We start from the raw sequence: 12,416 nt of genomic DNA on the forward strand, positions 1-12,416 counted from the left end.
GTTCGTTACGGCCAAAGGAAATAGTTAATAAATAGTTACCACTAGTCGAATGCCAGTTAGTTAATAGTTAGCTACAAACTAGTCCCATTTCCTGCAGGGCGATTAAAGACACTCTCCACCTTTAGCAGCTCTTGTACCCTTTGCTTTTATCATACAGAATCGAAAACCTTAAAACAGCTCACCTGTCAGTCTGCTTCCTTGTGCCTCACCCGAGCTTATTATCGACAGGCTTATGAAAGAAAAAATTATGTTTGCAAAAACGGCTAACCTTTAAATCTTTCTCACATAAATAAAAACTCATGCATCTCTGCCGGAAGCCAATATCTACATGCGCTCAAATTCTTTAAATAAAGTCAACCGTAGAGTCCATATCGCAACAACAAGCTTTCTATTGCGAATGTCAGAGAACATAAAAAAAATCAATTTCAAGCTCATCTGCCACTTTATGGCTCATCTATAACGGCGGCTATAGTGGATCGCTATCTCTACCTGCGACCAGTTTTTATGCGCCCTAATGTAATCGAGTCGTTCGCATTTTTCGCAACTTTTTGTAGATTCTCTACCTCTCATCTTCGCACAACCAATTCTGCGACAACCAATTAATTTTTTACTACTTTTTCATGTAATTTGGCGTTGCTTCCAGTCTCATCTTCTCAAGCGTTTGCCTGCGCACAAATATTACGCGCCACATTGTGATTTTATTGAAAACGTTTGGAATTTTTTACGACTAATAATAATATCTAATACATATTTATTTAGTGATAAAAACAATAATAATAAAAATAATGCGTACGAGTATAATAAAGAGCATAGTATGCAAAAATGGGACAACAACAACAACAACATTAACTGGCTGCGACAACTGTGGCATATTGCCGCAAGCTTCGCCCTGAGCGATTTTGAGTGGCCAGCAAGTTTTTTACGATTTCCATTGATTGAATTAACATTTTTTTTAAATTATTTTTTTTTGCACTGTCAATTGAAATCTACGCCTCTCTAGGTTCTAAGCCTATTTTTTGCATAAAAACCATAAATATTTACTTTTTAATACCCCTTTTTGGTCTGAGTATAAAATTTTATTATCGCAAAGCATTTACATACTTAGTTTGGCATTTCGGTGTGATTTTATTGTTTTAACATAAAAAACTCGTAAATTTTCAATTAGAGCGACACTTTTTACCTTTATCTTTTTTTCTTTTATTTTTTTTATAATTTTTACTTTTTGATTTATATTTCGTTAGCATGCCAAGGCTACTCAAATTTTAAATTAACAAAATATTAGAGCAAAGATGAAATTTAAAATTTTTGATTTAAATTGCTAGTGAAACCGACTGAAAGCAATTGCTTTATTTAAATTTCCGAATTTTTACTCGATTTATCAAAATAAATTACTGTTGTTTCAAAAAGTACAATGCCTTTGCTGTAAATTTTCTTGGGGAAAAAAATTACGAGCGTTCTTTTCTTGAGAGCTGTCAACTGAAATTTCTTTTTTAATTTTGAAGTCAAATCTAGTAAACATTCTTAGCACTTTTTCACAAATGTTTAGAAACTATGTAAGCTGGAAAAAACCTCAATAAGTTTGAAACTTTTGCTAAACTGTCAAAATTTGTGTATATAAAATGATTGCAAAAAAATTCGAAGCAATTTAGAATTTTTTATATATTTTTTTAAATCAGACACATTAAAAAAGTCTAAACAGTGACTAATTAATCAATTTGCAAATGCACAAAAAAAATTGACTATTCAAAATGTGTAAGGAAACTTTTTTTTGCATAAATACAACGACTTCGAGGCCCCAAAGGGGGGAAAAAATCATTGATTTTGGCCAAAATGCCACCGGCATACGAACACGCTCAGGATCATAACCCTGTCAACAGAATTCTACTATCTCTTACCGCAGTATTACTTATGTAAGCTCACTGAATTTTTTAGTTTTTGCCCTTTCTACCTGGAAAGGCGGAAGATTCCAAGACCCCTACATTTTTGTGTACCATACTCAAACAAACCGACACAATTCGGAGTCAACCCCAAAAACAATAAAAATTAACCACCAAAAAGTTTTAAATTGGAATTTTCAAAAAACAAAAATATTAGCGAAAATTCCAAAAAACGTCTCTAAAAAGGTAAGAAACATTAAATGACAAACTATTTTGCATAACTTTATGAAGTATCTTTCATTCCATTTTTCATGATTTGGAAATGAAAATTTTTTCAAAAGTAAAAAATCCAAAAAGCAAAATGTTTACAAAAAAATTGCAATTCACAAATCTTAAAAAACACATTCTCAAAAATTTTTACAAAACTTTCAAATCGAAAGGTTAAGAAATTTTAAACGTGTCAAATAAATTTTAGAAATTTTTCTACAGATCTAAAATAAGGAATATTTTTTTTATGCTATGTATAATATCAACAATGAAATTTTAAGATTAACAAATTTTCTAAACGAAGAAGAATTAAAACAAAACGCTTTTCTATTAAGAAACAGATTTTATCCAAAAGTGAAAATTTGTTTAAATTGTTTTTTTTTTTTTTTAATCGCAAAAAAATGCACGCAAACAAACCAAGCTGTGGTTTTGCAAATCTTTTCGTGTAAGGATGCGTCTGGGATATTCCAATGAGTATAACGCTTACCTTGGCTCCAGTGGCCACATTTTTTCTACCATTATATCTTCCTCTTCTTCTCTCTTGACCATTATTGCCCCCTTTTCTTCTTCACTTCTCTAAATTCACACACAGCTCCAGTTCTCTTGAGTAGCCACAAATCTGCGTGCTTTCAACAGCCTTCGGTGCTGCCAGCCAAATCTGATGGACTACATAATAAGAAGCGGAAATCGAAAGAGAAAAAAAAATCTCATATAAAATAAACCTTTTGTAGTTATGACTCGCTAACAACAAGCAAATAAAGCTGTAAATAGACTTAAAAGGCAGGATAAATAACTGCCGAACGGAAAAGTGAGCAGCAGCATATTAAAAAAAAAAAAAACCAAATCAAATAAAGAAAAAATCAATCTGCGGTGGCTTTCAAGTTTTGAAGTGGACATGAACATAGGTGGTTGTGAACGTGGTTGTGGTTGTGACTGTGACTGTGATGGGGCTATGGACATGGTGGCGTCATAATTTTTTTTTTGTATATCATTTGTCTTCTACTCAAACAAAATTGGTTTTACTGTTGCACTCAGCGTGCTTTGTTTTTTTTAACACATTTGGATAATTTAAAATTCAATGAAATCGTTTTTTCTGCTACTTGCTTATATTATAATAAGTTCGTGTGGTTAAGGTTTTTTCTGCTCGCAATACACAATAATTAGAGCTGACGAAAATGGTCGCAACAGCAGCCAACTTTGGGCTATAGACTTCTTTTGTACTCGGCATTTAGACTCTTGGAACTGTTATGGAAATTGACAGACGCTACAGGTAGGCAGTTGACTGGTCGTTGTGCCGCTGATGAGGCGAAGACGAATGGCACACGATGCTGCCATCACTGCCTTAGCTGCTGACTATGCGGCTGGGCAAACGTCGTCGCCGCGGTAGTAATGGATTTGACCTTCATGCACGGCAGCGCAATTAAATTCACATTAGCACAAAGCGTGGAATTTCGCGTCCAATTTCGTGAGCGGCATATGGAGTGCAAATGGGATTGCGACGAAAAAGCGATCAAATCGCCGCAATGGCAAAAAGATAATAAAACAACGGTTAGAGTAATAATTAAAGCAGCGGTGGCAGAAATGGAAAAATAGTAGTATGTAGTAATAAAGAAGTTGATTGAAGTAATGAGTAGCAGAAAAAGTCTAGCAGTAAAATTGCGGAAGTATAATTATGTGAGGGAATCAGCAACAAAATAGAAAAGCTGCAGCAGAATGCCAGATGACCGTACGTCGTTAATCATAGCTAAAAAGCAAAGAAAGCGAAGAAGAAAAAGCGAGCCAATGGCATGATTACAGCTTATATCACAGTACTAGTTAATTAGATGGAGAAATGGAAATTTCTAGTAAGTACATACACAAAAAATCAAGATAACCAAAGTAGCAGTGGAAGAATTACGAGAAAACGAAAATTGGACTTGGCGATGGGAAATCAAGGTGGCATAACAAAGGTTTGCATGCCATAAAAGAGTTTCGATTAAATTAATATATTTTGAAGACAAAAACCCAAATTTATATTTTTTAAATTTTTACTAATTTTTACGTTGTTAACCTAAAAAAGTGCATTTTAGGATTAAAATTGTTTGAAGTGTTTAGGTTTTAATTTGTTCACCTATATTCTCTTTTTGTTAAATTTGTTTCTATTCTTCGATTTTTAAATTATTTTTCGAAATTATTTTTTTCAATATTTTTCCAATTTTTTTTTTTTTTTTTAATTGTTTGATGTGTTTTGTTAACGATAAAAGGTCTAAAGACCTTAACCATAATGACGTTTTTTTTTAAAAAAGTATTGCAAATAAGAAGATCTCTTTTAAGCACCACAAAAATTTGGTTATGATAAAGTAATACTTCGCGGACCTTTTATTCTGAATTGGCGTTGTCTAAAGGCGTATTCACGGTTGTAGTTCTGAACTAAAATGATGAATCCGCCTTAACTGTCAATTTCACCAGCAATTTGGGTGAAAAATTATTTTTTTACTTCAGTCAGTTTTCATATTAATTTGAAAAACAAAATCACTTAAATTGCTTTCGTGAAGCTGGCTATAACTAAGTGCTTAAGATTATTGGGATTTAAACATAGTCAAAATCTGATTCATGTTCTGTATTTAATCCTCGGCAGCTGCAGAGAAAGTCCAGTGCTCTGTCACAAGCTCCAACTTGTGTAAATGTGTTCCATGCTACTATAGTTGAAGGACTTTTTCATATTTGTACTGACTTATTTTACGACCGTGGACGGTCCTTGGTGCTTCCGGGTTACCCGTTAATTCAGAAAAAGATCTTCAGCAAAAATTTGTTTTTTCGTAAGCCATTTGAGAAGTGCAAAGCACGCAAGTTTCTTACCTATATTGTGATGCATACTTTTAGGCGCGAAATGGATAATCAACTAGGAACAAATGAGCTGCAAAAACTGACAGACACAGATAACTGTTTCGAAACTGCAAAAAAAAAGTTTAATGTCCAGAGTTGCGATCGCTGAATGGCTTGGAAGAAAGTGTAGGACCTCGAAACAGCTGATACAAAGTATTATATATTCGTACCGCGAGAATTCCAAACGGACAGTGTCCTGTCGAAACTACTACCAAAACCGAGAATGGCGACCTATGTACCTCCTAACTGTAATTGGGCTGACAAATCTTCACCTATCCACAGTACTCCGAGAGTAAAATAGTCTTCTTGCTCAGAGATGGCCCGTGATGGACTCCTAAGAGCTGAGTGAGTCCAGCCACTTTTCTGCCTGGAGCTTAGTGGTCTGGAAGCCTTAATTTGAGGTTAATGGGGAGTTTATGACACAAGACATCGCCTAAGATTCTGCCGTCAAGGAGTCCAGATACATATGAGGAGAAATACGTTTTAAGCTCAAAGCAAATGGATCATCGCCCAAAGCTAATGGTTTGGATATCAACACTGAATATGAAGCCCATTAGGCAACCAGCATTAGGGTTTAGAGACCTCCCAGTGGCTTCTGAGTTGAGTCTTTTTGAACCTCTTGTTTCCAAAACCACTTTTTTCCTCGCAAACTTTTTTAGTCAATAATATTGCCTGCTGTAAGTTTTTTAACATAAACATTTCTCCTCTCACTTTTTTATTTCTATTTGCGCCTCCAATACTGCAAAACAACGTTGAAAATGAAAAAAAATATATATAAATCATAATTTTTATGCCAACATATTACCGTTCTTGCACCCAGCCACCGGCTGCTCCATTTACACTGTCAATAAAACTGTCAAAGGACAGCACTTTGGCAGTTTAAAGCGACAAAATTAATGTTTTTTCTATATTTTTTTAATGGCTACCACTGGATTTGCGCAATTATTGCGGTTGTTGTTGTTGTTGTTGATGACAGACCACACAAAACACCATAAAAATGTCAAACAATAATACTACAACGAGTATTACATAAATTTGGATGAGTAAATGGCGCGTCAGGCCTGAAGCCAGCCAATGCCGTCAGTCGTTTATTTGACTGTCAAACGTCAACTGCCAACTGTCAAAAATCAAATATTAAAAAAGTGTTTGCATACAAAAGCACAACCACGAAAGAAGATGTCTGGTGGAGCTCTGAATAGGCGGCCCAAATGCACAGTAGCCATAACAAAAAGAATGTAAAATACATAAATATTCATAATAATAGTAACTCGAAAATGCTGCGTAATTTTGAAGTTCAAAAAAAATGTGTATGCAAAATCCCCAAAAAAAAATTGTACGTATGCGCTTTCGGCACTTTATTGGCACTTATTAATGATTTCCCTTTACACGAAGGCGCAACACGCATGTTTGCATAATTTTTCACTTAACTCGCGCTTGTTCTTGCGCACGCTTGTTTATGACAAATATTTATTATTTTTTTTTGTTTTGGTTTTGTGACGCACTTTCGTACCTTTCTTCCGTGCTGATGCGCGCGCTTTGAAGACAATGTTTAGTGGTCGAACATGCGCGCAGCGCCTAGAGGCTGAAATTCACCACATTCTTGCCGCAAAACTTTTCGGCGCACACATTTTTTTTTCTTTTTAGTTCTCTTATTTTTAAAACTTTTGCTCCTTTTTATCGGTACCTTAAAATTTGCTTACCAACCACCGTTGCCAAATGCGCAAATTCGTGCGCTGAAATGTGTGACAAATGACTATAATTTCTCGCTGGCCAATACCGCTACTCTACCGTCTACTCAATAGCCGTGCATTTCTTTTCATTAAAGCTGCTTATCACATATTTATTTGCTTCTTCAGTGTGAGCCGAGCTGAATATTTATGAATGAAAGTAATATTCTCTCTGAACGATCGAAAATTAATAGTCTGTCATTTTGTTGAATAAGTATATCGTCAATCCGCTTGATACGCTCCGCATCGCGGCAACGGTATACGAGTACCGTGACCACCATCGTTGCGCCTGGCTAGCTTTATCCAGGATATGTGTTTTTGTTTTGCAGCGAAATTCTCTTTTTGTTTTTATTTCTTACCAGTGCATTAAAACGATTGAGTCATAAAAATTTATTACATATAACGAATTTATAATTTCGTTACCTAAGGTAAAGAAGGCTTTAATTTTTTCACCCTGCTACTTTATGGTGTGCGCGCGCGTGCAACTGTGGCAAATGCAACGCTGTAAGCGTCACTTTGGATGGCAGTAAAAATGTACTGTACCGTTTATAACGGTACGACTGACGCGAGCATAATTTGCGCTGATTTTATTTGCGAATGGTGAATAAAATTGGGGAACTGAACTGTGCTGTAAAGGGGGAAGTAATTTCGGCAAAAAAAGTTTAAAAACACGACACATTTCATTTTATTTTGTTAACAACGGTGAATATACTTGAGGATTCGGTAATCCGATCTCGCAAGCATCTCCTCCACAAGATCCAGAATTCGCTACTCAAGCACTCAAGGCTAGAGAATGAATATAAGGCCAATAGAACGGAGAAAATGAAACCTATTGCTCATTTCACTTTTTCAGCTAAGATTTGTGGCTGTTGTTGTCGTAGCGGTTACTAAACCCCGCTCGGGTCGGCTCATCCATCAACGTTATCGTCTGTTTCAGCTAAGGGGAGGCCCAGGAAGTGTGCGACCTCAACGGGATCTGTCCATATGGACAGCTGGGTTGGGTTCTGGGGGTAAGCGAAGAGGTGCCGTGAGTCATGTGGCGACTCTCCGCATGCCGGGCATTTGTTGGGCACATCCTCGTTTATTCTGCTCAGGTATGAGTTAAGCTTCCTGCAATAACCAGAGCGAATTTGGGCTATTGTGGTGCGGGTCTCCCGACAAGGGTTCTTCTGCAAGCACCTGCCTACTTGGCTGACCACGTCTGTGGCACCCTACTAGAAACTGCTTGTAGAGCATTGTGTTATGCTCCTTGATTGGTAGCATCTAGCCTTCGTCGTGCAGGTGGTATTGGGGCGACATCAGAAGTCCTCCGGTGGCGCCCGTGTTCTGGCAGGTCTTTAGCTTCATAGTTCCCGGCGACAACACGGGCGCTGCATAATTTAGACCGGCCAGCCAACGGAACGGAGATGACTCCACCCGTCACCGGTGTTGCAACTGACTGAGGTGGAGTTTGCATGCAATCGTCCCTGGCATTCGCAGCAGGTGTATATTTCTGGCCCTGGGTTTGACTCTATGCCAGCCCTAAGCAGAAGGATACGGAGCAAATTTAGCCCCATTATCGAAGAACGTTTGATGGATTTCGCAGATCTAAACGGGGTTAGATCGCCGAAACAATAAGAGTCACTGATTGCACTGTCGGTGATGGTTGAGTGGCATAGGGTAAATGGCCATACGGTCAATTGACATTGTGGCCATTTGAGAAAATAAGAATTGTCTTTATGACCACTTCTGAAAAGTGCATTAGACAGAATGTAAACATCGTTGGCATTGTGTCTATTTGATACTCGACATTGTAGCCACTTCATATGGTCAATTGAGTTTATGGCCCCTAATGGCCACAGACCTTATGTCACCCCACCGTCGGTGATACCTGCAGTACATAGCTAAGTTCTAAGATCCTTTATTTTGAATTTGTTGCCTCACTTGAACCAACATAAACCGCATTTTGCTCGCATACTTCAAGATTAACGTTCTGCTAAGCTTGGACCAACAATCCTGATATCCACGGTTTACCAATTTATCAGAAAATTCGATTTTCTGAACACCACAGAGTGCATTCGTTGCTTTTCGGGAAGGACTGTGACATTTTCGACAAGGTCCAATGGATTCTGGTAGCTTTTAGAGCAGCTTTCAATTACTGGCTCGGTTTTGATATCTACACAACCACCTTACAAACATTCATTTTGCCGCGCAGAGTGTTGCAAATTCATCCAATGAAAAATCCATCAGCATAGTTCACAAGTCATAAATGATCCTAACCAGCACCTTATGCAAGGGATTTTTTAGATACCACATCCTAAAATAGTTTCTGGAACTCCCCATAGACATAAGATTAGTAGAATATGAGCTTTCGTTCTTATCAAGAAGATATCGAGAATGTGTACTGCATTTCGCACCACACACTGTCTTTACTCCCCTCGCGCTCCTTCGCATATTTTCCTCTCATTCGTTTTTTCGTGTATGCAATGCCACTTTTAACCAGATACTCGCACCATTTCTTTAACTTTGGCTTTTATTATTCTTTATTAGTCTCCAAACAGTTCCCATTCTAAGATGTGGCTCGGTACTGCTTAAGGTCTAGTGACTTATTAGGATCTGTCGTTCATAAATTGAGCCGTATATTCCATCAGTGTTTTCCTCTAAAATTAATTCTTCTGTCTATTGTTTTAAAATGGTTCCCCATGGTTATTTGGTATTTAAGATTTTTTTTTTTGTGGTGGTAATAATGGAAAACAATGACCTTAAGAGATCAAATGAATACGCTGAGCTCGTAAAAACGAATATAACTATCTACATATACTTAAAAGCCTTCCGATTGCACTTGCCCCATCCATCTTTCACTCCATCATAGTCGCTGTCACACAAAGTTGCCAATCTCAGTCACTTAAAGCGCTCACATAGCCCAATCGCTACCAAAAACTATTTGTACGAGTATTTTTATGGTAAATTTGCGTATACATATTTCGAAAATTCCCAGAAAAAGTAATCACTTTCAATGATATAATGCCGCTAAGATCCCAACAAGTATGTATTTCCACTCACTGCCTTCACTATCAGCAAGCGCAGAGATTTTCAATGCAAATACATAGACACATTTGTATGTATATGAAGTTGAGTGTACACTTAGCTATGCCAGTTGTCACATGTCGCCGCCGCCAAAACGTAATTTATTTGCGTATTCAATTGTCAACGTTGACGTAAAGGCCATAAAGTGCAATGCTGACAGTCATCCAGGCGGGAGGAGTGAGTACGAGTACGAGCATGCAGGCAGCCGAAAGCAAATACAATGACGAAGCTACTACTTGGATTTGGCGATGAGATGGAAATGAAGATGGCGGTGAAGTTGCTGATGGCGATGAAATTGGTAAAGGAGCTGGTGGAGTTGGAGAAGGTGAAAAAGGGCAGCAGAGAATGCGCAAACATTTTGTGCATTTTAGTGAATTTGTTTATGAAAGTATGTACTTGAATAGTGGTAGCGGTATTCACGTGTTGATGTGCAATCAAATGCGTGGGATATGCAGGTTCAGGCAACTCTGTTTAAGTTTGCCCAAACGCTGAGCGTTTTTCGTCACTTTCTCAGAAATTTAGTGAGTTTAATGTACGAAAATATTAAACACTTATCATTGCTAGAGTAAGGACCGTTTTCTGAGGTAAGCTTTAACTTTAAAGCTCACTTTATATTTAAAGGTTGGATTAAAAACAAATCTATGTCTAAAGTTAAGCATTTCTATAATCGGTTGTTGACGTATGTATGCTGCTTGAGACACAATCATTAACTTTAATGCAACCTTTAAATATAAAGTGAGCTTTAAAGTTCCAGGTTAATTGAGAAAACGGCCCTTAATATACTTAACGGATGAGCCAGTAGTATTGAAAATCAAAAAACAGCGGCTGTCTAACTCTAAGATGAAGATGCTTATTTAGAGGACGTTCACACTTTTACAGAATTTTCTGTCTCTATATTTTTTAATTCACAGATATCTTTTTATTCTTTTCAGTAAATGGCAACAAAATGTTTGAAGTATTATGTGCACGCAAACCAAGTAAATTCTGGAAAAAAATTTTGAATTTTTTTGTTAATTAAACTTTCTCCCCACCAATGACGAACTATGAGAATTTGCTTAATTTGCCGCTTAATTGCAATGCAAATGAAAGTAGCGGCGGTCTGGCAACGCAGGAAATTATAAAAATGTCACAACGGGACTTTTCAGAGGTGAGTTTATATATATCTTAAACTATTTTACTGGTTTAAACTGAATTTATATACCAAATTAATTGCATTGCACTGCGTAAGCAAACACCACTTGTGAAGGATACTTTACGCAGCGCAAAAGGTATCTTCCCAACAGTAATAATGCAAATTTTGCCGCTCTTATTTCCGCCCCACTTGCTCTCACTGCTTAATCGAATTTCACTTTTATGTAGTAGGAGACTTTCAAATGAAATTATGTTCGACTTAGAATTTAATTGAGTAGAATCGTTATCTGGTTTTTTTTCAAGTATACATAACTGAGCCTTTTAACAATTTGTTCATTACTTTAATCAGACTGTAATTCTCAACCTGTTAATACGAAATATGGCATTAGTATAAATTGGTGTTGAACTTTTTCTACAATCAAATTTTTACGGCTTTATTGGTTTCTTATGCTTTGAGTGTAGAATAATACTACATAGATGGTCGGCTGCCAATTGAATTTTTTTCATTAAGAAAGTTCGGTTTACTAACGTAAAATTGTCCTGTTATAGAAGGCTCTTGCTTGAAGGTGAGAGGGAGCTATAGCTCCTTCTCGATTTGTTATCTAATGAGCATATTTAACGGTTACTTACCTTAATTACAACGATTGCTTAAAAATGTCTGCTTATTCTCAGGGTTCTCAAGAATTTCGTACCTCCAAAACGCTCCCTTCAAAATTAACTTTGAACATCTGGTCAAAAACCAATGTGCCACCCGATTCTCACCCGAAAAGTCAGTGGGCAACAGCAAAAACGAGAAAAGTAAATAAACAGCCGAAAATCACTTTGCCCAATTAATTTGTTCTTATTCAGACAGAAAATTCAGCTCACATTCTTAGCGCAATCGCAATGCACTGAATTTAAACTTCCCAGAACCGACGTGCAACGAATTCAATTAAAATAAACTGTATGCAAATGAAGCAATGCGGCAAAGCACGTTTCCTATACGTACCACGTACGCTGCCTAGCTGGCTGAGCCTGACTATGGCTGGCTGGGCGGCCTATTGCACGGTTGCATTTGGCTAAACAAAAGTATGTACTGGTAGCACTAATACGAGTACTAACAGGCAGCGTGGCACAGAGCATTTGCTCAGCGGCAGCGGCAGTGGCATATGAGTAAGCGACACAAATGACAGTCACCGAGCGAAACTGTCAGCCAAATGCGACGCGCTAACGGACAGCAGGCGGTGCATAGATAGTGTAAGAACCTTTTATTTCGTTAGTTCGGCTGACGGCCAGCGTCGTCGTTGTCACTCTCTTTGTTTGGCCTTTTGTGTAGATTTTGGCTTGTGGTTTTTAAATTTTATTTGTTGTGTTTTCGATTTGTTTGTTGTTTTTGATTTTTGGTTTTCCAATCACGACTCAGCCATTAAATGCATTTAACTGATTTTAAATTAAATACCTGAAATGGACAATCACGACGACGACGAGTGGAAATTCTCAAAAA

The 12,416-nt window shown here is 37.2% G+C and overlaps 1 protein-coding gene across 1 annotated transcript in view; it reads left to right on the top strand.

The window, feature by feature from the left end:
• LOC118748516 (tetratricopeptide repeat protein 28) overlaps positions 1-12,416 on the top strand; it is a 61,964-nt gene that overhangs the window by 13,572 nt on the left and 35,976 nt on the right. Inside the window, exon 2 of the mRNA XM_036483022.1 lies at positions 10,735-10,949. Within this exon, the coding sequence (XP_036338915.1) occupies positions 10,836-10,949 (114 nt within the window). The 5' untranslated portion in view covers positions 10,735-10,835. The remainder of the gene's footprint in view (positions 1-10,734; positions 10,950-12,416) is intronic.

Source organism: Rhagoletis pomonella, unplaced genomic scaffold (assembly GCF_013731165.1).
Source record: "Rhagoletis pomonella isolate Grant_MI unplaced genomic scaffold, Rhpom_1.0 Rhpom_scaffold_00013, whole genome shotgun sequence".
Lineage (NCBI taxonomy): Eukaryota > Metazoa > Arthropoda > Insecta > Diptera > Tephritidae > Rhagoletis > Rhagoletis pomonella.